At 35.4% G+C, this 24,066-nt stretch overlaps 2 protein-coding genes and 1 long non-coding RNA gene across 3 annotated transcripts; 1 reads left to right on the top strand and 2 right to left on the bottom strand.

The window, feature by feature from the left end:
* Positions 1-11,312: 11,312 nt before the first annotated feature.
* LOC110925349 (glutathione S-transferase T3-like) lies at positions 11,313-12,380 on the bottom strand. The gene has a single exon (XM_022169304.1). It carries the CDS (start codon positions 12,378-12,380, stop codon positions 11,313-11,315), a length of 1,068 nt encoding a protein of 355 aa, XP_022024996.1.
* A 1,011-nt stretch (positions 12,381-13,391) lies between these two features.
* Positions 13,392-13,860, top strand: LOC110921029. The gene is made up of 3 exons (XR_002582104.2): positions 13,392-13,475; positions 13,564-13,622; positions 13,781-13,860. It is a non-coding gene; the product is annotated as an uncharacterized LOC110921029 (long non-coding RNA).
* A 3,326-nt stretch (positions 13,861-17,186) lies between these two features.
* Positions 17,187-22,902, bottom strand: LOC118479627. Its single transcript, XM_035974255.1, has 6 exons — positions 22,582-22,902; positions 21,918-22,203; positions 20,839-21,065; positions 20,058-20,161; positions 18,834-18,857; positions 17,187-17,265 (listed from the first exon to the last, which is right to left on the bottom strand). Exons 1-6 carry the CDS (start codon positions 22,900-22,902, stop codon positions 17,187-17,189), a joined length of 1,041 nt encoding a protein of 346 aa, XP_035830148.1.
* Positions 22,903-24,066: the final 1,164 nt, after the last annotated feature.

Here is a 24,066-nt window from a genome sequence, read left to right as displayed (position 1 = left end):
AGATATTTTAATTAGTTTATTAGTGGTGATTCAAACATCCAAAGTATAAAATATACTGTACTTCTAGTTGAAGTAAGTATACTAAGAGCATTTCCAATAAGGGGTGTTTTTTTTTATATTTTTATTGTGCCAAGGTGGCATTGCCCCACTAATCACACACATTCTCTCTCTTGCCCCATATTATCATTCAAAAACAACACTCTCTCTCTCCTCTCTCCTCTTTCCTCCTTCCCTCTCGCAACACCTTTCTCTCCCCTCAAATACATCTTTTTGTCTACATACACCACCACACCTTCTCTCCTCCACCTCACACCCTCTCTCATCCATCTCACATTTCTCTCTTCTTAAAAACATCAACATACATCCTATTAGACTGTCCGCAATGCAAAAGACTGCATTTACTACATGCATCCTAGTCATCACTGCCACATCAGCTTTTAACCCATTCTTCCCACATGCATTCTCTCTCCTCTTTCTAACTCCAGCCCATCATTCTCACATGCATCCTCTCTCTTCCACATCACCATTTCTTTTTCTATTTTTCTTTTAAAAACATTTAATTTGTAATCTTAAAAAATATTTAATAAATAATTGTAAAAATATATTTAAATAATATAAAATAAAAAAAAGAAGCTAAAAATAAATAAAAATTAAAATTGCATTACATAAAAAAGAAAATACATTTTCCTAAAAAATAAAATACAAATACTCAAATTAAACTAGAACTTAATTTAAAAATGAAAACAAAACTTAAAAAGAAAACAAATCTAAACTTCATCAGCTTGATTAGCTTGCTTAAGATTCCAAAGATGTTCCATTAGATCGTTGCGTAGTGCGATGTGAGTATCTTTGCTTCGTAAGGATCTAAACCTCTGCAGATAGTGTGCAAACTCGGTGGGTGCACCTCCATTATAAGTTGTTGGCTCAGGCTCATCTTCTTCACGGGACCAATCAGTTATAGTATGACCTTCATCTTCTACAATCATATTATGTAGAATGATACATGCATGCATTATATCACCTAACACTGGTATGCTTGTGGATCTTCCAGGGCCTCGTATCATTGCCCACCTTGCTTGGAGGACACCAAATGCTCTTTCAACATCCTTTCTACAAGACTCTTATCGTCGCGAGGATAAACGAAACTCTTTACCAGTGTTGATCATTCTGGGTAGATGCCATCTGCAAGATAGTATCCTTGCGTGTACTCATTCCCATTCACAATAAAGTTGCAATGTGGTGCATTCCCTTCTAAGATTTGATTGAATACTGGTGATTGATTAAGAACATTGATATCATTGTTTGAACCTGCCACTCCAAAGAATGCATGCCAAATCCAAAGGTCGTGTGATGCCACAGCCTCTAGCATAATGGTTGGATGACCATGTGTTAGGACCGGTTTGACTCCGAAACGATTGCGTATGACACGTTCGACGTGCGGAAACCGTGAACGTGAATAACCGAAACACACGAGACGTACTATTAACGTGATTCTTTGATAGATTTGAAAAGATACAAGAACCGTGAATCACCTTTTGCCTTTCTCTCTCTACTTTCTCTCTCTAGCTTCTCTCTCTAACCTCTAAGCTCCAAAGATCAAAATGGCAAAAGTTTCTAACTAAAAGCCTAAGGCTTCTATTTATAGGCCAAAGGTGATAAGGAATCTTTCCTTATTTACAATAATGCCACCTTGCCTTTAGTAACAAGATATTACATTGTAAACACTATAGTTCTTCTGTTTCAGCTACGAACTGAGATGACGGAGGCGATAGACATTAATGTACCAACAGACTCCCCCTTGGATATTGCCGTAGTCAATCTCAAATCTTCAGACTTGTAGCTTCTTTTCTTTTCTTTCTCTCACTTTAGCCTGAATATAATCCCGATGGATCTGTCTTCAGCTTCAACTCCCACTTTCGGTAAACTCTTCAGGCTCCTCCTTTCGACAAGCTTCCGTGCTTTGGGATCGACACCTGGCTTTCCAGTTACAAACTCTTCCAGGAACGATACCTGGCTCCTTACACGCTTCCGTTAGTATTGAGCTCGTCTTCAGACTCCCCCTCAGACTCGGCTGTCGGGATCGTAGTCTGGAATAACATCTGCAACACTCATACGTCTATAAGTGACAGTGTTTTGAAATTGTCCAGAAATCGTAATCTGGCTCTTTAACTTTCTAAATCAAGATTCTGGCTTTAAGATATAATAATATGAAAATATCCAGGATTATCTTGACACTCTCCCCCTATCAAAATGCTTTATAAATTTGACAGTGTTAAAGAATCCAAATCGAAAAACTGACTCTTTTAAGATTTTAACAATATGAGCTTTCAAATCTTTCACGATTGATCATCCAAGTCCAAATTAATGACCTTGGAGATATCACAAACTGTTTTTAAATTTTTTTTTTTTAAATTTTGATTTTAATTTTAAAAACTTCAAGTTTCAAATTAATGAACTTGATTTATTTCCAGAAACATGATTTGCATACTTAGATCTTGAAACTTAGCACTCAGACATCGGTTGTCGAAAATAAAGCAGAAATCAAAATCTTTTTGTATTTTTCTGAAAATATAAAGCAGTAAAGAAATATGTACAAACATATTTACAGACAATATTTTTGTTTGAGTTCGTGTAAGAGGATCATATCAGTTTTTTGAAACAAATCACTAGCACCGTTAAGCTTTAATCATTTTAAGTTCTAAACGATTCACCTCGATTGACGATATAGTTGTCCTCTTAAATTTTCACACAATTTTCAATCCATTCAGGATACGCTTTAGATGTTTTAGGAACTTAGCTCGATTTATGTGTCCCACCTCTTGAATATACTCCCGTATCCAGAATCTCAATATTCAGTCTTACAGGCAAGAGTACTACAATGATGTCTGTACATAAATTAGGGGTTAAATGCGAGAATTGAGGGATCTCAGGTCAGAACTTCCGTTCAGCAGAGAGATATCAATTTCGACTTTGCGGTGTGTCCCCTTTAGAGAATCTTTTAGCTTCAACAGATGATTATCAATTTTATTGTCTAATCACTGAGGGCTAGAATGCTATGTTTCAAGCATTTACAGCAAAGCATTATCCAAGGACTAGGTCAGAACTACCGTTCAGCAGAAGTCCCGGAATAATACCCCAGACATCATAGAGTATTAATACCTAGTATATCAGAATACGAGACCTTTCAAACGAGATTTCAGGGGTTACCTATATATCCAAGTAGTGTTCCCCACAAATTTCGCAAGTTTGAAATTTTAGGTTTATATCCCGAATAAATCTACTAAATGTACGAAAACCTATCGTCACATCATCAGTGAGACCATTTATCACATTTGACATTACATTTCTTTAGCGTGCTGTGATAGTCCACTGATGTACTATCATTTCCTCTTTTATCAACAAAAACTCAAATATTGAATTTTATCATGTTTTTCGCTTTATCAAATTTTCAAATGTTTTTGGATTTTCTGACAATAATATCTCTTACTCCCCCTAAAATTCAAAACCATTTAAAGAAAATTTGACAACCTGATACTGATAGCTTTGTCTCGCCATCCATTTTCTGCATCTCATGCATAGATTTGCAGATGTACCCCCATGATTTACAACACATTGATCTTTTACAGTTTGAAAACCGTTTTTCAATCTAGTGAAATTAATTATGTTTGTTCAGCCGTGAGGGTTTCGGCGTATTCAATCAGAACTTCCCCTGATAACAAACTATTTTCCCATTATGATTTCAAAACACTTAAGTTTGTTTTAATCAAAATGGTTTTTCCGGAAAATAAGTTTTGTTTAATTCAGACACGGGGTTTATTCATCACCTTGTTCTTTCATCAATTGATTTGAAAGTTAAATCAAGTACAACTTAATGTCCTTGATAAAACATTTCTCAAGAAAGATGCCGATTCCTACTCCTCAATTACCAACCTGGGAGTTCCGGCAAATTCAAGTAACATATTTTTGAATTTTTGCATTTTTGACAAATTTAAAAAACAAACATATTTTTGATTTTCAAATTTTTGACAAAATGAAAACATATTTTTGGTTTTTAAATTTTTAAATTTTTAGGGTTTTGGAAAATATTGTTTATTTATGTACAGAAATCAAACAAACTCCCTGTTTTAACCGTTGCAGGGATCAGCAGCCTCCGGTGCCAGGCTGCTTCGTTTCTCCTTTGGTTGACATTCAGTTTTCTTCAGAAACACCTGCACATTCAAATTTTATCAAATACGACCCAATAATTTTTTTTTATTAAAGATGGATGCCGATTCATGCTTCGCGATAAAGGAAGCTCCGGCAAATCAAATTGTTTAATCAAACATTGTATCCACCCAAGCCTCACCAGCCTTGGGTGTAACCTTGACTTTAGCAATCTGAATCTTAAAGTTTTCAGCCTTAAGTGGTGGAAAATTTGCATCATAATCAATCGAAATTGACTCCTCAGCCTTTTTCACCTCATAAGTTGAACTTTCTGTTTCTGTTTTCGATTTCCAGATTTGTTTTTGTTTCTCATTTTTAACCAAATCAACATGTTTCTTAACACTCCATGTTTGACCTTTTGGAGTCCCACGTTTGTAAAAATGTGACTCTTTTTGAACATTTGGACTCTGAACAACATCTTTTGGTTTCCAAAATTGGTTTGGTTTTGTTGCATCAACAGTTGTTTTCCATCTTTGTGTTGTTCTAAGTTCGAGTGTCACTGGTTTCCATGTTTGTTGTGAGTCAGCCTTTGACAATTTCGGCTTCCAAGTTTGCTTTGATTCAAACTTGGTCGACTTTTGATTCACAACTTCAGATTTCTGTTTTTGAACATAAACAGACTTCTTTTCCATCTCAACACCAACAGGTTTCAGATTTGGACATTTGCGAGCAAGATGTCCTGTTTCATCACATTTAAAACATGTTCTCTTTGAAACATCTTTGACCTGTTGTTGTTGCTTTTTCTGTGCCTGAAACTCTTCATTTGACTGTTGTCTAAATTTGAGTTCTTTCTCTTCTTCTGAACTTGTTCCGTGAACGAAGTTCATTTTTGCCTGAAAATTCGGAGTTTTATTTTTATTCCAATTTTGTTTCTTCTTATAACCCAACCCAGCCTTCATGTTTTTCTTCTTGTAACCAGGTTTGTTATAAAAAGTTTTGTGACCTTTACCAGCAAATTTTGGAATTTCAGATTTTTCAATCTCAACCATCTTGAAAACTTTGTCAATCTTTTCTGAAATCACATTCTGAATCGGGAATACAACGTCTAAGAATAATTTGTCCGATCCAATCATGGTATAAACCAATCCCTTTGAATCATCATTCAAACTTTTCTCAGATTTTGTGTTCTTCAGATATGCATCATGAAGATTTCCTTCATCTTCATCATGTGATTCAGATTTACCTGTATGAACCGACTCTTCGTTCAAGACACTTTCAACGACTTTACCTACCACCTCTGAATCATGAATATCATCAGATTTGGAATAGGTTATGTCAATGTTGTCTGGCAATTTGTCTACCATGTTGAAAGCTTTTTCGACCTTTTCCTCATCATAAAATGCAAACTTTTCCGGTGGTGGAACTTGATGAAACTCTGAGCCAATGCCTTTCTTGTTCTGCTCAGACTCACCATCTCCCGGTTTTATATTGAAAATTCGTTCAAGCACATATGACGACACATGGTAACTTTTTAACTTGTTGTTTTCCTGTTCTAAATCAACAATCTGTTGCTTTAGCTTAGCAACATCCTCAATATAGGAATTAACAACATCTTGTTTTATAGCATACATTCGTTTAAGCTCTTTTGTTGTTTCAGACAAATAATTCATTCTTGATTGAGCATATTTCATTTCATCTTTCACTTTTTCATATGACTCTTTTATAACCTCATATGATAATTTCATTGAATCATATTCCTTTTTCATTTCTTGACAAGCAATTTCTTTTTGTTCACATTCATTTGTTATTTTCAAAACGTTTTCTTTCAAAACTTTATTTTCTTTTTCCAATTTGTTACATCTTTCAGAAAGTTTTTCATCATTTTCTTTAAAAACCTTTTCTTTTTCTAACATTTCTTTGCATTTATTTTTGAAAATGTTTTCGATTTTTGTGAATTCAAGTTCTTTTGTTCTGAATTGCTCATCTTTTTCAGTACAAGCTCTGCACTGTTCCATGCATTTCTTGCACTGTTCAGCTGGTTTTAAGACTTCAGAATCAGAATTTACCTTAGTGATAGGCACCTTGGTGTTTTCAGCTGCCTCTGGCTGCTTTATCTCAGCATCATTTAGCTTTTGTTCAACACTGACTTCCTCACCAACATCACCAGCATCTGTCTTGACATCCTTCATTTCTTCTTCTTCAATTTGCTGTTCTTCAACTTCTTTCACAGCTTCAAATTTCACAACTTCTGTTTTAACCTCTTCAGCAACTTTCTTCAGATTAACCACCATTTCTTCAACACTCTTCTTCATTTTCTCTTCATCCCTTTTTCTCAAGCATGACAGCATAGCATATCGGATATCTCTTTCGTATTGTTTAACGTATGCATCATCTTTCGTCACTCTTCTGTAATATTCAGCTCTCAACGGGACAGCAAGAAGAACATCATCAAAGATTATATCTTTCTTTGGAACAACTGGTTCTCCTTCTCTGTTGTAATAACACTCTCTCTTCTTGTCCCATCGTTTGTTGCTGACAGCATTCTCATATTCTTCCTGCATCTCATCCATTCTTCTGTAAACCACATCTCTTTCTTTATGTGTTTTCTCACTCAAGATCTCTTCTCGAGTTTTCTCTTTGTTCTCAATCTTTTCTTCATGGTTTTTAGCAGGTTCTTTTTCTTCTTTAATTTCAGCAACATTCGCAAACTTTCTTGGTGCTGTCGTAGCTTTCCCATGAGCTGTTTTGCGAACAATATCATTACGATCTTCTTCTGGACAAATTTGAGACCAATCATATCCTTCATCAGGATATATGACAGGACAAGCTCTTGAAGTTGTTTTTGGTCTATCTTCAATCAACTTTGGCTCTTCTCTGCTTCGATGGTAGATCGCCTTTTGATAATAATCATCATTGAAAGGACGTTCATTTCTTTCAGCAACTTCTGCATTCTTACACTCTCTTTTGAAATGACCCTTTTGCTTGCATTTGAAACAGGTCACTTTTGACTTGTCAAAACCGAGCTTTGTTGATGGACCACCAAGAGATTGTTTCCCAGTAATTTCCATGTATCTTTGAGCTCTCCGAATGCAGCTTGCTAAACACCAACGAATATCAATAAGTTCCATCTCCTCTGGATCAATCTGGTCGTAGTCTTCTTTCGTCAGTTCAGAATTACCGATTTTTCCAGCTACCAGACCTTCATATGATTCCAGGATAGATGCAAGAAAGCTCATTTGCTGCTTCGCTGCATTGATACTCATTGCTGGAGAATTCTTCAGTTTAAGAGCAATGTTGCACAAAATTTCATCTGTGTCTTCAGAATTTGTTTTTGAAGATGAATGATATCCAGACTGATGACTTGTTGACGTTGTTTGAGATTCATTCATCTTTTCACCAATGAATGCTGTCTTTGGTGAACCAACGCCTTTCTCTGAAAGTACACTACTTTTGTAATACAAGCCGACATTCTGTTGTCGTGAAGACTCTGTCATCTTGCTTTGCTTCTGCAGCTCTAGATCATGACTCTCAATCTTTTCAAACAATGCATCAAGAGAAATTGTATCATATGAATCATCATTTTTCAAAATAAACACAAACGTTTGCCACTGATCAACTCGTGGTAACGCTTCAATCACTTTATCGATGATTTCTTCTCTTGTTTTAGCAATTTCAAATCTTTCGAGTTCGATTTTTAGGTGACAGAATCTTTCTATCATTTGTCTCACCGATTCTCCTTTTAAACTATCAAAAAGATCAAATTCCTTTTTAATTAGCGCGATTTTGTTCTTTTTAATTTGTTTGCCACCCTCAGCTTTAATACGTAGAGCTTCCCAAACCGATTTGGATGTCCCGCTATGATTTAATAATGCAAATATATCGTTTCTAATTGCTGACTGTATCAATGCGATCATCCTTTGTTCGGCGGCAAATTCTGCTCTGTCATCTCTGGAGAATTTCTTGAACTGTAGATCTTCACCTTTATCATCTTTTGGCTTTTCGTATCCGTATTCTAGACAAAACCAACTTTCATGCGCATATGCTTTTGCCCAATTGATGAATCTTTCTTTCCACCAAGTGTAATCTTCAATGCTTTCAAGCGTTGGTGGTTTAGAATGCGTTCCGTAGAAATTATCATGCTTGATGTTCTCATTGATTGCCTTCGTGATAGTTTTTGGTGTTACAGTTGTAACTTCGGATGATTCAGATGTGAATGCGTTGAAAAACGTGTTATAAAATTCCTCTGCCATGGTTTGATCTTCTGAATTACCTTGAATCACCTGAATGAATTACGTAAACAATCGATTAGTTCAAAGACTTTTAACAAACTTGATTTTGGAAACTAATTGATTTGATATGATTTAAAAAATTTTATGATTCAAATCAATTCTAGAATATTTATTCAATTTGATTTTTGTCAACCGAATGGATGGGGATGGTTACTAGCCGATCGAGTAGTAATGGATGCTAGCCAATCGAGTAGGGAGGGATGCTAGCCGATCGGATAAGAAATGGATGCTAGCCGATCGGTTAGGAGGTAGTGCTAGCCGATCGAGTAGAAAGGTATTGTTGTTCGAGTGGGACTTTGCTAGCCGATCGAACAGCTGTTCGATCGAGTTACCTACTCGATTCACACAACCTTCTGTTCGATCGAGTAGGAAGTAGTGTTCACTCGGTTAGGGACAAATGCTGGCCGTTCGGTTAGCACTTGCTAGCCGATCGGTTAGGATTATTACTAAAAGCTTTAACACTTCTCAAAGACCTGCTATTCGATCGAATAGCTGTTCGAACCAATTTTTAACCAGCTGTTCGATTGAATGACTTTCTAGCCGATCGAACAGCTGTTCGATTGAAGTGCACTAATATGCTGTTCGATCAAGAGTTTCTAGCCGATCGGTTAGCACTTTGCTAGCCGATCGGTTGGGAATGGATGCTGTTCGATTGGGAGAAAAAGGAGGTGAGTCCTAGTCGTTCGGCTAGGTCAACAAGTCAACGTTTTAATGAATGTCTGAGGTTTCTATTCGATCGAACAGGAGGTGCTAGCCGTTCGATTAGGCCAACCGATCGAACAGCTGTTCGATTCAAAATTCCTGTTCGATCCAAAATTCCTGTTCGATCCAAAATTCCTGTTCGATCCAAAATTCCTGTTCGAGTGATAACTTCCTGTTCGAACGGTTAGCACTTTGCTAGCCGTTCGACTAGCCTAACCGTACGGTTGGTCTACTCGATTCAAGTAGGACTTCTGCTGTTCGATCGAACAGAGTTTGACATCAACATGACGAACAGTTTCAGCTCAAACGAACACAAAATCACTGATTTCTCTCAAACGGCTTGGAATTTTGACCTGAAAATTTGTAGGATCATAGATCAGATATAGGCGCACAACATATCAAACTTTCATCCAATTTTAACCATAAAAACACTGTTAATTTTGCGATTTTCAGATAAAAACGTGAAGAACAAGAAAGTATGAAGAAATTTGACAAATCTGAGTAAATTCGACTCTGAATCTGAAGGATTTCTGTGCGAATTCGTGCGTTTGATCTGTGCAATCGAGCTCCCGCTCTGATACCACTTGTTAGGACCGGTTTGACTCCGAAACGATTGCGTATGACACGTTCGACGTGCGGAAACCGTGAACGTGAATAACTGAAACACACGAGACGTACTATTAACGTGATTCTTTGATAGATTTGAAAAGATACAAGAACCGTGAATCACCTTTTGCCTTTCTCTCTCTACTTTCTCTCTCTAGCTTCTCTCTCTAACCTCTAAGCTCCAAAGATCAAAATGGCAAAAGTTTCTAACTAAAAGCCTAAGGCTTCTATTTATAGGCCAAAGGTGATAAGGAATCTTTCCTTATTTACAATAATGCCACCTTGCCTTTAGTAACAAGATATTACATTGTAAACACTATAGTTCTTCTGTTTCAGCTACGAACTGAGATGACGGAGGCGATAGACATTAATGTACCAACACCATGATCACCTCGAGTGTATTGTCCTTTCTAAGCCGTGGGGCAGTTTTTCCAACCCCAATGCATACAATCTATGCTTCTAAGCATTCCGACAAACCCATGTTTTTCAGAATGCAGTTGTAGCAATCGTTGAATGTCATCTTGGTTGGGCCTTCTAAGATATCGAGGTCCAAAAACCTCAACAATAGACCTACAGAACTTGTGTAGACATTCAATAGAAGTGCTTTCACCAATGCGTATGTACTCATCGCATTAGTCAGCTGATGCACCATAAGCCAACTGACGAATGGCACCAAGAGCATCGTATCTTTGTGTGAAATACTTAAAATGTTGACAGCTACCTGGTTTCGAGATTTCTTCAACAATGCGATTAAAAAGACGTATGCTCATTGGAACCTTCGTCTAAAGAAGCTTTCCTCGTATACCGGCTCTGGAGCAAAGTAATCGTTCCACAAACGGGCATCTCCATCCTTTCGGCCTCTATTTATGTATTTCCGTTTCCCCTTCTGTCTAGAAGAACTTCCCTCTTGTGAATCAGCCTCATATTGAGCATCAAGCTCAAACAGCTGCATTGCTAATTCTTCAAAATCGTCGGAAATGAGATGTTGAAAGTGTTGAGTCAACATCATCCGGATGTTTTGTGGGACTTGTTCATCATCTGAACTCATTTTGAATTGTAGAGAGAAGTCTTTGAGGGAAAGGGAATGTGCATGTGAAAATGGTTGGTCTAGATAGGTATATATAGTGATGGGGAAAAACTAGCCATTGGGAATTTTTTTTAATTAAACTAGCCGTTGGGAATTTGAACTTTTTTTTTAAATAAACTAGCCGTTGGAATTTGATTTTTTTTTAAAATTAAACTAGCCGTTGGGAATTCGAATTATTTTTAATTAAACTACCCGTTAAACTAGCCGTTGGGAATTTGAATCCTTTTAAAATTAAACTAGCCGTTTAACTAGCCGTTGGGAATTTGAACTTTTTTTAAATAAACTAGCCGTTGGAATTTGATTTTTTTTTAAATTAAACTACCCGTTGGGAATTTGAATTTTTTTTTTTTAAAATTAAACTAGCCGTTGGGAATTTGAACTTACATTGCATAAAAAGAAATTACATTTTCCTAAAAATTAAACTTACATTGCATAAAAAGAAATTACATTTTCCTAAAAATTAAAATACATAAATAAGCTAGCCGTTAAATACGATTGTAGCCGTATTTCTCACGGATTTCAGCGCACATTGCCTCGTGTTCGGCTTGTTGATCTGGATTCATGTTAGTGGTGTCAAGTAAGAGCATTTTTTTCTGTTTCATCTCGAGCTTCTTTTGCTCAATTTCATAGAATTTATCGATTCTATGCTCGAATTTGGTGATCGCTTCATTCTTAGCACGATTGGTCGAGGATATCTCATCAATAAGCTTTAGCTTCCTCATGTCGTATTCAGACGACTCTATTCCTGCTTTGCCTTTTAGCTTGGCTTTGGCCTTGTTCCTCCCAGTTGGACATGTTGGAGCAACCTGCTGAACTTGAACTTCAGAGTCTTCATTATCAACATCTTTAAGTGATATTGTGAATTCAGAAGCTTGACCAAAGTTGGCATCAGAAGCAGAACGCGTATACCCCCTCGAGCTATTAGATTTTGTTCTTTTAGGGGGTTGAAAGCCATGAACATGCGTAGCAGAGTTGTACTTACCATGCTCTTTTACAACATTCCATACGTGTTCGTATGTGAAAGTAGCAGAAGTCTTGTTAGATGGATCATTGATATACAATTGTCTAGCCTCTTGGATGTACTTGTCATCTGACCAACCGCTTTTGTAACGAGACTTGACTTGTAAATACAACTCATTAAATCTATTCACCTTACATTTAAACATATGCCAATGAGTTCGTAGATTGTGAGCATCTCGTGGAACTACAGGTTCATTTTCATTGTAGTATTTTTCAATCTTACCCCAATAGGCCTCCGCATTTTGGTTGTTGCCAATGATTGGATTCATAGAAGTTGAAATCACACCTTGGGCTAGCAAAACCTCATCACTTTGAGGCCACTTTTGACGACTCGTTGGTGTTGAAATTTCGTCATTCTTCTGAGTCATCATCTTGCTTGGCTTCTTTTTTTGCGGCTTTGCTTTTGATGGTGATTCCACAAGATCTTCTTGAGTTTGTTGAAACTGAGGTTGTTGCATTTGAGAGGTTTGTTGAAGCTGTTGCCATTGAAGAAATTGTTGAGGATCAAAAGCAGGTTGTTGAAACTGTGGCATGACTGGAAATTGTCCAAATTGGGGGAATGAAAATCCTTGTTGAAACTGGGGATATGAATGTGCTTGTGAACAACTGAGAAAAGTTTTGTGGTTGTGATGAGAAAAGAGGGAATGATGGTTGTTTTTGTGGGTTTTGCTGATCATTATCATCATCGTTTAACAAACCAGTGAAAGAAAATTGACGTCTTGGATCCATTTTCAGAGTGTGATAAAAAAATTGAGAGTTTGTAAGATTTTGGGGTGAAAAATGAGTTAGTTTTAATGGGTATTTATAGGGGGAAAAACTAGCCGTTTTTTTAAATATAGCTGTTGGAAAAAAAAAACCATTTTAAAAAAATAGCCGTTCACATGCATAGTTGTATTTAATTATTTAGTTGACAACTTTAAAGGGCCCACCTAAATCTTCTCTCTCCTGCATGTGGGTGCACTTCCCTACATGCAAACCCCCTTAAATGCCACCTACCCCAATGCTTCATTTACAAGTGCATCCTCCACATCATCAAGTGCAACCCTCCAACAACAAGCGTTGGGGGCAGTCTTATGGATGCTCTAAGAACTTGTAATCTCTAGGTAGTAATGATTTTCTAGAATCACTTAAAACCCTTAACTTCTTTCACAGAAAAGTACTGTTTTTGAGGACCTAATATGTAGGGTGCAAGATTTGCATACAATTATTTTTCTGAAAATGTCTTTTGAATTTGTACCCACCAAATTAAGACTACTATGAAGTATTTGCTTGGTGATGTAAGATTGTTAGTCTTTTTCTAAGAAAGGATGTTAGCAACCTTAAAATGTGTATGTTCATATATCTTGTTAACATTTTTACATATATTTAACTACACGAATGAACCATTTTTTTTCTTTTACGATTCTTTTTCTAAGCAAGGATGTTAGCAACCTTAAAATGTGTATGTTCATATATCTTGTTAACATTTTTACATATATTTAACTACACGAATGAACCATTTTTTTTCTTTTACGATTACGTATTTCTGTACTAGCGTTTCTTATATTTATATATTGTAGGTCCCTTGTATTGGTACTTTGGTCTCTAACAACTATTTACCTTAGCATTTTCAAGAAGACATAATGATGGTAATTACCTTTAACTATTTTGCAATATTAAATGGATATGCTTATGTTGTAAACTTAGTATGAAACTAATAAACTTTTCATTTTACAGGGCAAGAAAGATGTTTGGATAATTGATCTTCAAATTTTTTTGTTGACATTGCAGTTAAGGTAATATGTTGGTTTTTGTCTAATTGTTAGATGTTCAGCCCATTTTCTTATACACGTTTTGTTTTGAATCAAGAATACTGAGTTTATAAATTAAAGAACTTTTAGATTATTTTTTATCAACTAATACTAACGAATGTTTATGTGGTTGATGATGGCAGGGTAGATATCAATCTATGAAGAGAAGCTTTTGAGTTAAGTTTTATGATAGTCAATTCCTCACTCAAAAGAAGGTTTAGGCCAATGTTGTAAACATTTAGAATTTGGAATATGTTGCTTGTTACACAATGTTTTACTAACATTTGGAATGTGTTTCGAATCAAACTTATTATTGAAGTTATAATATTATGATTTCTACATTTACATTTATAGAACTTTTATTAAGTATTTTATATCGAATATGTGGTTTGTGACAAAATTATTTGCCACTGAAATAATATATTAAATTAACTGAAAACAATTTTACGACACAAAATTTGTGCCACTAAAACTAGTATATGGATATATATGATTACTTTTTAGAGCATAAACATGTGCCACTAAAGTCCTTTATTTATATTGTGGCAAAAAAAGTTCTGCTAAAAGCCCAAAACTTTTGTGTGACAAATCGAAAAAGTGCCCCTAAAAGCCTTTAGCGTCAGCGCTTCTAGTGGCACTTTTTTTGTGTGCCGCGCATTGCTACATAGGTCTTTAGTGGCACTTTTTTGTTTTGTTGTGGCACTTTTTGTATGTCACTATATGGCTTTTTTTTGTAGTGAAAAGTCTATTCATTTTTCAAACTTTTTTTCTAATGATTTATTTCTTTTTCAAATCTTCCATTTCTTTGGACCGTTTGTTTATTCAAAATTTGTTATTTTTTTAACCTTTTGTTTATTAAATTCGTGTGTTTTTTGGTGCCTTACACTTGTTAAATTATTTTTTTAAGGTTTTGCTTTTTTATAAACACCATTTTTTCATCTTCGTTTTTTAAATCTCTCGTTCTTTTAAAATCGATCGTTTTTAATTTCCTTGGATTTTGGAGTCGTTCATTTTCTGAAGTTCTTTTTCTCTAACGGCTATAAATAAAATAAATGACTTCAAAAACGGTTCTAAAAGGAACGGTTTAAAAAGACACACTTTTAAAAATTAACAACTTACAATAATGAACTGTTTAAAAAAGTTAAAATAATGATTTTAAAAAGAACAGTATAAAATGAATAATTTAAAAAACTATAAAAGTTAAACCACTTTAAAAATAACGATTTTAATTAACAAGTGGTTTAAAAATGAATAATTTTAAAAATCATAGACGGTTTAAAAAAAGGTTAAAAAACAAATGTTTTTAAAAACGACGTTTATACGCTTAATGAAAATAAATATTTATTTGTATATATGAAACATATTTTGTTAAATAATAATCGTTAAAATAACAAAATAATAAAAAAACATGAATAATTAAATTAATAATCTCTTAAATATTAAAAGAACTTTTTAATTATCTAATTAACCTAACACTTAAACTCCATAAAAAAAGTAACAAAGCTAGTGTTAGGGGCCAAAACGGTTGTAAAATGCAACCTCAGGGTATGATATGTTAAAGAGTAAATTGAAAAAAACATCCTTTAAGTTTCCTCAAACTTGCAAGTTCCAGCCTTTATGTTTAAAACTTGCTAAATACATCCTTTAAGTTTATTTTTGTTGCTGATTCATTCCTTTACGACTAACTAAGTTAATTTCATCAGTTATATTCCTTTACATGCATAACATGTGAGGGTATATTCGTAGTTTTGGTTGATATTCTTATAAAATCCTCTTTATGTATGTATTCTACCTCTGGCCTTATCTGCTTCCTCTTTTCTCTAAACAAACAAGAGGGTCAAAAAAGTCATCCCTAACCTCCACCACCACAGATGACACCATGGCACCGGATCAACCACCACCACCACCCTCAAAACCCATCAGAAAACTAGTCATCGAGGTAGCCGACGCACGCGACCTCCTCCCAAAAGACGGATTAGGCAGCTCAAGTGCCTACGTAGTTGCAGATTTCGACGGCCAGAAGAAAAGAACATCAGCAATTTCCAGAAGCCTGAATCCAGTATGCAACGAGACTTTAGAATTTGTAGTCTCTGATCCGAGTACAATGCAATATGCAGAGTTGGAAATCGAATCGTTTAAGGATAAACACATGAGTAATGGAAGTGCTAGAAAGAATCATTTTCTGGGGAGAGTGAAGTTGTACGGTACCCAGTTTGCAAAGAGAGAAAATGCGGGTTTGATCTATTTTCAGCTGGAGAAGAAGAGTGTTTTTAGCTGGATTCGAGGCGAGATTGGGTTAAGGATTTATTATATTATGATTTTATTGAAATGAACTTCGATCAAGTGCATAAAAATGCTCCGCCACCGGAATCTATGTAACAACCGTAACGGGAGGAGAGGAAGGTGGAGGAGGTAAGAGTTATAGAGAATTCGAATATGAATCCAAATTAAATTCCAATTCCGGTTCAGGCTCAAAGTCAAGGTCAAGGTCAAGGTCCTGTTCCACATGATAATTTACCTCCACCACCAATTGGAGGAGAGCAAGATCCAGTTAATCAAGTGGAAATGGAAAATCATTATCATCAGAACCCAAATCAACATCAGGGGATTCCGCCTCCTGAATATCCACAAGAGATGAGGAGAATGCAGACAGGCAGAGTTAGAGTACGAATATCAACCAAAATTATGAATATACCCTCACATGTTATGCATATGAGGGAAGATAACTGATGAAATTAACTTGGTTAGTCGTAAAGGATTGAACTAGTAACAAAAATAAACTTAAAAGATGTTTTTAGCAAGTTTTAAACATAAAGGCTGGATGTAGAATCGTTGTCGGACCCGAAATGAGTCGATCAGAGGTGTTCTATACACTATGAAAGGCGGAAACAGACATAATGCATGAATTTCAGCAAGATTCACTAATAAATGTCTTCTATATTGATTTTAAAACACTTTACAGATCTGAAGACACTTCGACAGAGCTTCGCCGTCAGAAACACTCAAACTAATTCCCTATGGAATGACACGAAACTAAACCTATTTATAGACCTGGTAATTTCGTTTGAAACAGACTCAAACAATATTACTTACATGCGATATTACATTTCACATGGAATCACCTTGTAATTCCGTGCGGAATTACATAAGACATCTTCATGCGGAATTAGCCAATTCATGCGGTATTACATGTTTTGACCTTTTTCTTGAACTCCGTGCCCTGTGTAATGCAAGACTCGATACAAGACGAAGTCGACAGATGTATGCACCAACAGACTCCCCCTCAGATGTTGACGAGTCTACTGTGTCGAGTCTTTGAATCTTCAGTCTTTATCAGTCTGATTTCTTTGAAGTATCTGACACTGTAACGCTTTTACTCTCCTTTATAGCATTAACAGACTTCCCCTTTCGAATAAATCTCATCTTCCTTCTTTCATTCATCAGGATCTGAACTGGTTCTATCTTCTAATCCCAATTCTCTTGATCAGATCTCTTGATTCCTTAAGTTCATCAGCATCATCAGCGTGCGTGATCTTTTAGTTCCAGAATCTAAACCTGGCTCACTCTAACCACAGATTCTTCAGGTATCGGAACCTGGCTCTTCTCAAATTTTAAACCTGCATTGTCTCTACCACAAACATAAGTTTATGATATTAAGATTTGACAATCACAGACACCACTTGTAGCTCTCTTTCTGATGAACCACTTGAAAGAATGATTTAATCATTTTAAAAACTTTTTAAAACACAAACTTTCCCTCACGAAATGTCATCATGTTTAGCACTTGGAATTTTGAAAATCAGCTCTTCAACACCAGCTGTCGAAAATCTTTTTGGATTTTTCAAAAGTTTATGCTAAAACACACTCAAAATCTTTTTGGGATTTTTCATGTAAAAAAATGCAGTAAAGAAATATTTACAGACACTATTTTTGTGAGATTGTGTAAGAGGATCATATCAGTTTATGAGACAAATCATCAACACTGTTAAGCTTCATTTCATTTTAAGTTCTAAACAATTCACTTAGATTGTCAGTATACTAATCCACTTAAATTTTCATACAAAGTTCAACTGTTTCGAGATACGATATTAATGTCTTAAGAACTTAAACTTATTCATGTGTCCCACTACTTGAATATACTCCCGTATCCAGATCCCAATATTTAGTCTTACAGGTGAATATACCTAGATGATATCTGTAAGGGGTAAATGCGAAACCGTGAGAGCTCAGGTCAGAACTTCCGTTCAGCAGAGAGATGACGGCTCGACTTTTGGTGTGTCCCCTTTAGAGGATCTTTTCTTCAACAACACATGATCAACATTTTTCAATGTTTCATCATTTTTGTACTGAGGGCTGCGCTATATTTCAAGCATTTTGCAAAGTATTATACGGGGACTAGGCCATTACTTCCGCAAAATCAGAAGTACCGGGATAATACCCCATATATCACTAAGTATAAAGACCTAGTATCTCAGAAAGAGGGACCTTTCAAACAAGATTTCGGGGGTTACCCATATATCCAAGAAATGTTCCCCACGATATAAGCAAGTTTGAAATTTACGTTTATATCTCGAATACAATCTACTGAATGTGTAAAACCTACTGGCACATCCACAGTGAGATCGTTTATCACATTTAACATTCCATATCTTTAGCATGTTGTGATAGTCCAGTGATGTACTATCATTTCCTCTTTTCACAACAAAACTCGTTTTTGATTTTATCATGTTTTTGGCTTTTTCAAAATTTTTAATGTTTTTGGATTTTCTGAAATTTTCTTACTCCCCCTAAAATTCAAAAACATCTAAAGAAAATTGAAAATAAACTGAACAAGTAAAGTGACAACTGATTACGAATTGCTTCAAATCGCCATCCTCTTGGCATAAACAATCAGAACTCCCCCTTTCAACAAACTATTTTCCCATTTAGATTTCAAAACACTTAAGTTTATTTTAATCAAAATGGTTTTTCCGGAAAATTAGTTTAGTTGATTTTACCACTTGCAGGGTAGGGGATAAGATCATCACTTTGTTCATTTTTAACCACTTGTATGAGAATTACATCAAGTTCAACCTAATGACCTTGATGAATCACTTGTAAATCAAACCAATCAAACCTCTGTACCACTTGTAAGACGAAATCACTTTTCGTGAATTTCTCAAGAAAGATGCCAATTCCTACTCCACACTTACCAACCTGGGAGTTCCGGAAAGCCACAACCTGTATAAATTTATCAACTTTAAAATTCATTCACAAAATCAATTTTTTTTTATCAAGAATGCTGCCGATTCCTGCTCCACGATTACAAACTTGGAAGCTCCGGCAAGTCAGATTTTTCAAGTAAAAAGAATATCCACCCAAGTCTGACCAACCTTGGGTGTTTTTAACTCTTGTTCAGTAGGGTTATAGGTTGCTTTCTTTGTTGCATAAATATCTTTAACCCCTAGAACTTTACCTTCAACCATTTTTCGAAAAATCTTTTTCACATTTCCATTGAAAGCTTTCTCAACATCAAATTCTTTCTTCTCAGAATAGAATTGATTTGAGATCTCAACCTTCCCAATCTTTGAATTAAAATTTTCAGTCCTCAATGGTGGAAAAATCCCATCATCCATTTGAGGCACTGAGTTTTCATTTTTAATCTCAACTTGTGGCTCCTCTAACTTTATGGAATCAGATTCATCGCCAGATTTAGCGTCAACCTTTTTAACAACCCACATTTGGTTGTCTTTGGCTTTCTTTTTGTAAATTTTTTTCTTTGAACACTCACCAACTTCATATGTCGAATTTTCAAAAGTTTTAAATTTTTCAGTTGGTGGTTCATCTTTCTCAACAACTTTTCCTTTAATTTTTTCAGAAACTCCCTGTTTTGTCTTTGTATCCAAGTGACAATTTAATGCAATGTGACCAGCTTCATTGCATTTAAAACAGGTTCTAGTCTCCTTTCGATGAAAAACTGCAGTCCCTATTCTCTTCTTTTCAGCAAGAAACTCCTGGTTTGATTGTCTCCAGAAAGGTTTCTTCTGTTCTTCTTCAGCACTTCCTCCTGAAACAAATTTTGGGTTTGTTTTAGAAATTTTATCATTTTTATAATTCTTAGGTGGAATAAAACCCAATCCTTTCTTTTTGAAATTACCGTTATGATTTTGTTTCTTGTGAAAACCAGAACAAGAACTGTAACCCTTTTTCTTGTTTTCTCTTTGTTTAACTCTTGAGGTGTAAGGTCTTGGTTTTTCAGAAAGATTTACATCTTTTATTTCAGAAATATAATTTCTGTCATTTTGAAAACCTTTTTTTATCAAATTAGTTTTGACACCTCTTATTGGAAATTCTTTATCAGAATATAATTTGTCAGAGTCATTCAAAGTATAAGCAACTTCAAATGTTTCATCATTAAAATTTGATTTTGAAAACAAAAACTCTTTACTGTAAGCCCGTTTAACCAACGTCTTTGGACTGTTGACCGACGAACTCGAATTTCCAGACTCAAACTCCTCATCTTTATCCAACACCTGATCGACCACCTTTTTTATCAACTCGGATTCGTGATCAGTGTCAGACGATGTAAAAGTGATGTCAATGTTTTCTGGTAATTCATCAGTTATATCAGACTTCAGTTTTATATTGACTGCCTTTTGAACTTGCTACTCATTTGGTTTTCTGGGAGAATAACCTTCCCAGATCGGAGGCGGACACTTGTTGTAACTAACACTCTGTTTCTTACCAGTATCCTTCTTCTTTGGCTGTCATCTTGAAATGCTTCCATACCTGCAACAGTTGGATAAATTCGGTCAATAAGATAATTAGAACTAGAATAACTCTGTAATAATCATCTGATTCTCTCATTTTCTATCTTTTCAGTTTCCAACTCTTGCTTCCATTTTGCACTTTCTTCAATGTAGAAATTTATAGCTTTCTGTTTCGACATCATCACAACATTCAGCATTGTCAGTGCATCTTCTCTTTCAGAATTAGTCTTTTGCAGACCAGTTACTGTCCGGTTCAACAGATCGTAAGATTCTTTCACGTAATTCAGATCAAACAGTAACTTTTCCATCATCTTGTCTTTCTCACTCAGTTTCTCATATTTTTCTACACACTGCTTGCAAGGTTCTAAACACTTTAAGCAAGGCTTGATGACTTCCACAATCTTTTCAACTTCAACAACTTTTTCATTTGCTTCAACCACATTTTTTATCACTTGAAACACTTCTTTAGCAAATTGAACTCTGTCACTATGTTCAGAATTTCTTTCTTGATCAACACTTTCACATTTCTTCTCTACTTCAATGATCTTGAATTCAACAGCTTTATCAACTTCAACCACCTTTTCTTCTTTACCTACCTTTTCATCAATTTTAACTTCTTCAACTTTCTCCTTTTTCAACTCTTTTGCTGCTCGTTTCTTCTTCAACTTCTCTAAGCGATCTATAAAATAAAATTGAAAACTTTCAGGAGATAGTTGAGTTTTTGCAACATTAATATGCTTTTCTTCTTCATCATCACTACTATCATCAGTTGGTGATTGATCAAAGTCTATTGTCTTTTCAGAGCTATCATCTGAAGAACCAGAATCAGATGGTGTTTGATCAAAAACCGTTGTTCTTTCTGAACTTTCATCGGATGAAACAGATTCTTCTTCTTGATTCTTTGCATTAACACCAATCACATTCATCCATTCAGTGAACAGATCAGGTTCTTGAATAACTTTTGCAATGAGAGCAACAACTTTTGAATCAGATGGAATGTATTTGTCCCAGCTGAAACCTTCTGCCACTTTTTCATCATCTTGATCAACGATACCATAATAAGCTTTCTTGTTTGCATCTTCGATCATTCTAGCATGAACAGTTTGTGGCTCCTTTTGTTGTTGTTGTGGTTGATGAGCAACTTGTTGATATATGGCTTTCCGATAGTAATCATCTTTACCAAACGGATTCTTTGCTCCACTAGCTTCTTGATTTTTGCATTCTCTTTTGAAATGACCTTTCTCCCTGCATCGAAAACAAGTTACTTTAGATTTATCAAAACCCAAAGTAGACACATGTGCATCTAAGAAATCATTTCTCCATGTAATCATTTTAAATTTTTCTGCTCTCCTCAAGACACTAGCTAGACACCATTTGATGTCCATGAGCTCCATCTCTTTAGCGTCTATCTGATCGTAATCCTCTTTTGTCAACATAGGATTTCCAATTCTTCCAACAACCAATCCCTCATAGGTCTCCAAAACTGTAGCAAGTAATGTCATTTGATCTCTTGCAACTTCTTCGGACAAACTCTGACCATTTGGAAGATTCAATGCAATGTTGCACTGTATCACACAACCATTTCCATTTTTTGAGCTTTGATGTTGGAAGCTTGTAGTTGAACTCTTTGGATTCACACTAGGATACGAAGAAATTCCACTGCTGCTGTTAGGACTTTGATTGACTGAATCGGATGAATTTCCAGCACTAAAAGCAGTTTGGATTTTAGGACTCATTTCAACATCTTGAACACCTCCTTTGTAATACATCTTAATATCTTGTTGACCACTCGGATAATTCATCCTCACAATCTTTTGCTGTTCAAGATCTTGACTTTCAGTCTTTTCAATGAACTGTGAAATAGTCAATCCATCATATTCCCCGGTGTTTTTCAAAATCATTAAAAATGTACCCCACTCTTTCTGAGGTAAAGCGTCAGTTAATTTGTCGACCCACTCATCGTGGCTTTTCTCAATTCCCAACAAAGACATAGATCGAACTAAGTGGCAATATCTTTCAATCAACTTCTTTGATGTTTCTCTTGCCAAGCTTGAAAACAAATCGAATTCTTTCTTTAGCAGTGCTTTCTTGCTCTTGATCATTTTCTCACTACCCTCGAATTTAACCTTCAATGCATCCCAGATTGAACGAGCAGTGTTATCATGTTGAAGCAAGATAAAAATGTCTTCCTTCACAGCTTGCTGTAAAAGACTGATCATCATCTTTTCTTCTTTATACATGTCTCTTTCTTTGTCATTCAGTTCAGAAATTGCTTTTGTTACACCAAAATCTGTACGAGGTCGAACATACTTCTTCTCAATGCATTCCCAAGACCTCAAGTGATTGGCTTGTACCCAGTTTTCGAACCGATCTTTCCATCCATAATACTCCTCGATTCCCATAAGCTTCGGGGGCTTTTGCAAAGTTCCGGTTTCGTTCTCCATGTTCATACTTTGAGCAATGGCAGCTGGAGTAGTCGGGGATGAAGCAAACGCATTATAAAACTCTTCTTCCATGATTCGGTAACACGTTTTCCAAAATCAACACTTTCAAACGAAATTACTGCTTTCAAGCGAAATTACCTGCACACTACTTTCAAACGGAATTAAAGGTTCAAACGAAATTATACACTTCAAACGAAAATACCTAATTTCATGCGAAATTAGATATCAGTTCAAACGGAATTAAGACCTTTGGAGCGAAATTACTAATTCCGTGCTGAATTAGTAATCTTTTCAAACGAAATTATCTAAATTTTTAATTCCGTGCGAGATTAAAATTCAATTTCAAACGGAATTAATGATGATGTCAGCATTTTTGAAACGGAATTATTTGTTTTATCAGATTTTAAATGAATTTAGGTCCAATTTTCTCAAGGCTTTGCTAAAACATGATTCCGATTAAGATGTGTGAAATTCAGAACTTTTTAACTGTTAAAACTTGTTCAATTGATAAAAGAAGGTGTAGAAGTAAGAAAATGAGATGAAATCAGGCTGAAATCGATTGAACTCCTCCTCCTGTGCTCTGATACCACTTGTAGAATCGTTGTCGGACCCGAAATGAGTCGATCAGAGGTGTTCTATACACTATGAATGGCAGAAACAGACATAATGCATGAATTTCAGCAAGATTCACTAATAACTGTCTTGTATATTGATTTTGAAACACTTTACAGATCTGAAGACACTTCGACAGAGCTTCGCCGTCGGAAACACTCAAACTAATTCTGTATGGAATGACACGAAACTAAACCTATTTATAGACCTGGTAATTTCGTTTGAAACAGACTCAAACGATATTACTTACATGCAATATTACATTTCACACGGAATCACCTTGTAATTCCGTGCGGAATTACATAAGACATCTTCATGCGGAATTACATGTTTTGACCTTTTTCTTGAACTCCGTGCCCTGTGTAATGCAAGACTCGATACAAGAAGAAGTCGAAGATGTATGCACCAACACTGGAACCTGCAAGTTTGAGGAAACTTAAAGGATGTTTTGTGCAACTTACTCTATGTTAAAAGATTCCTTTTTAAGCTAAAATGGTTAATCTGGCTAAATCATAAAGGCTAAAAGAGTAATTTACTCAAAAAAAAAAAGCAAACAAAATTTTAAACGTGTTAAATACATACATTATATATTGCACAAGCAGTGAAATTTGAAAGTTGAAAAAC

This window comes from Helianthus annuus, chromosome 6 (genome assembly GCF_002127325.2).
Source record: "Helianthus annuus cultivar XRQ/B chromosome 6, HanXRQr2.0-SUNRISE, whole genome shotgun sequence".
Classification (NCBI taxonomy): domain Eukaryota; kingdom Viridiplantae; phylum Streptophyta; class Magnoliopsida; order Asterales; family Asteraceae; genus Helianthus; species Helianthus annuus.
The sequence above is the reverse complement of the archived record's forward strand: the minus strand, read 5'-3'. Positions and strand labels throughout refer to the sequence as shown.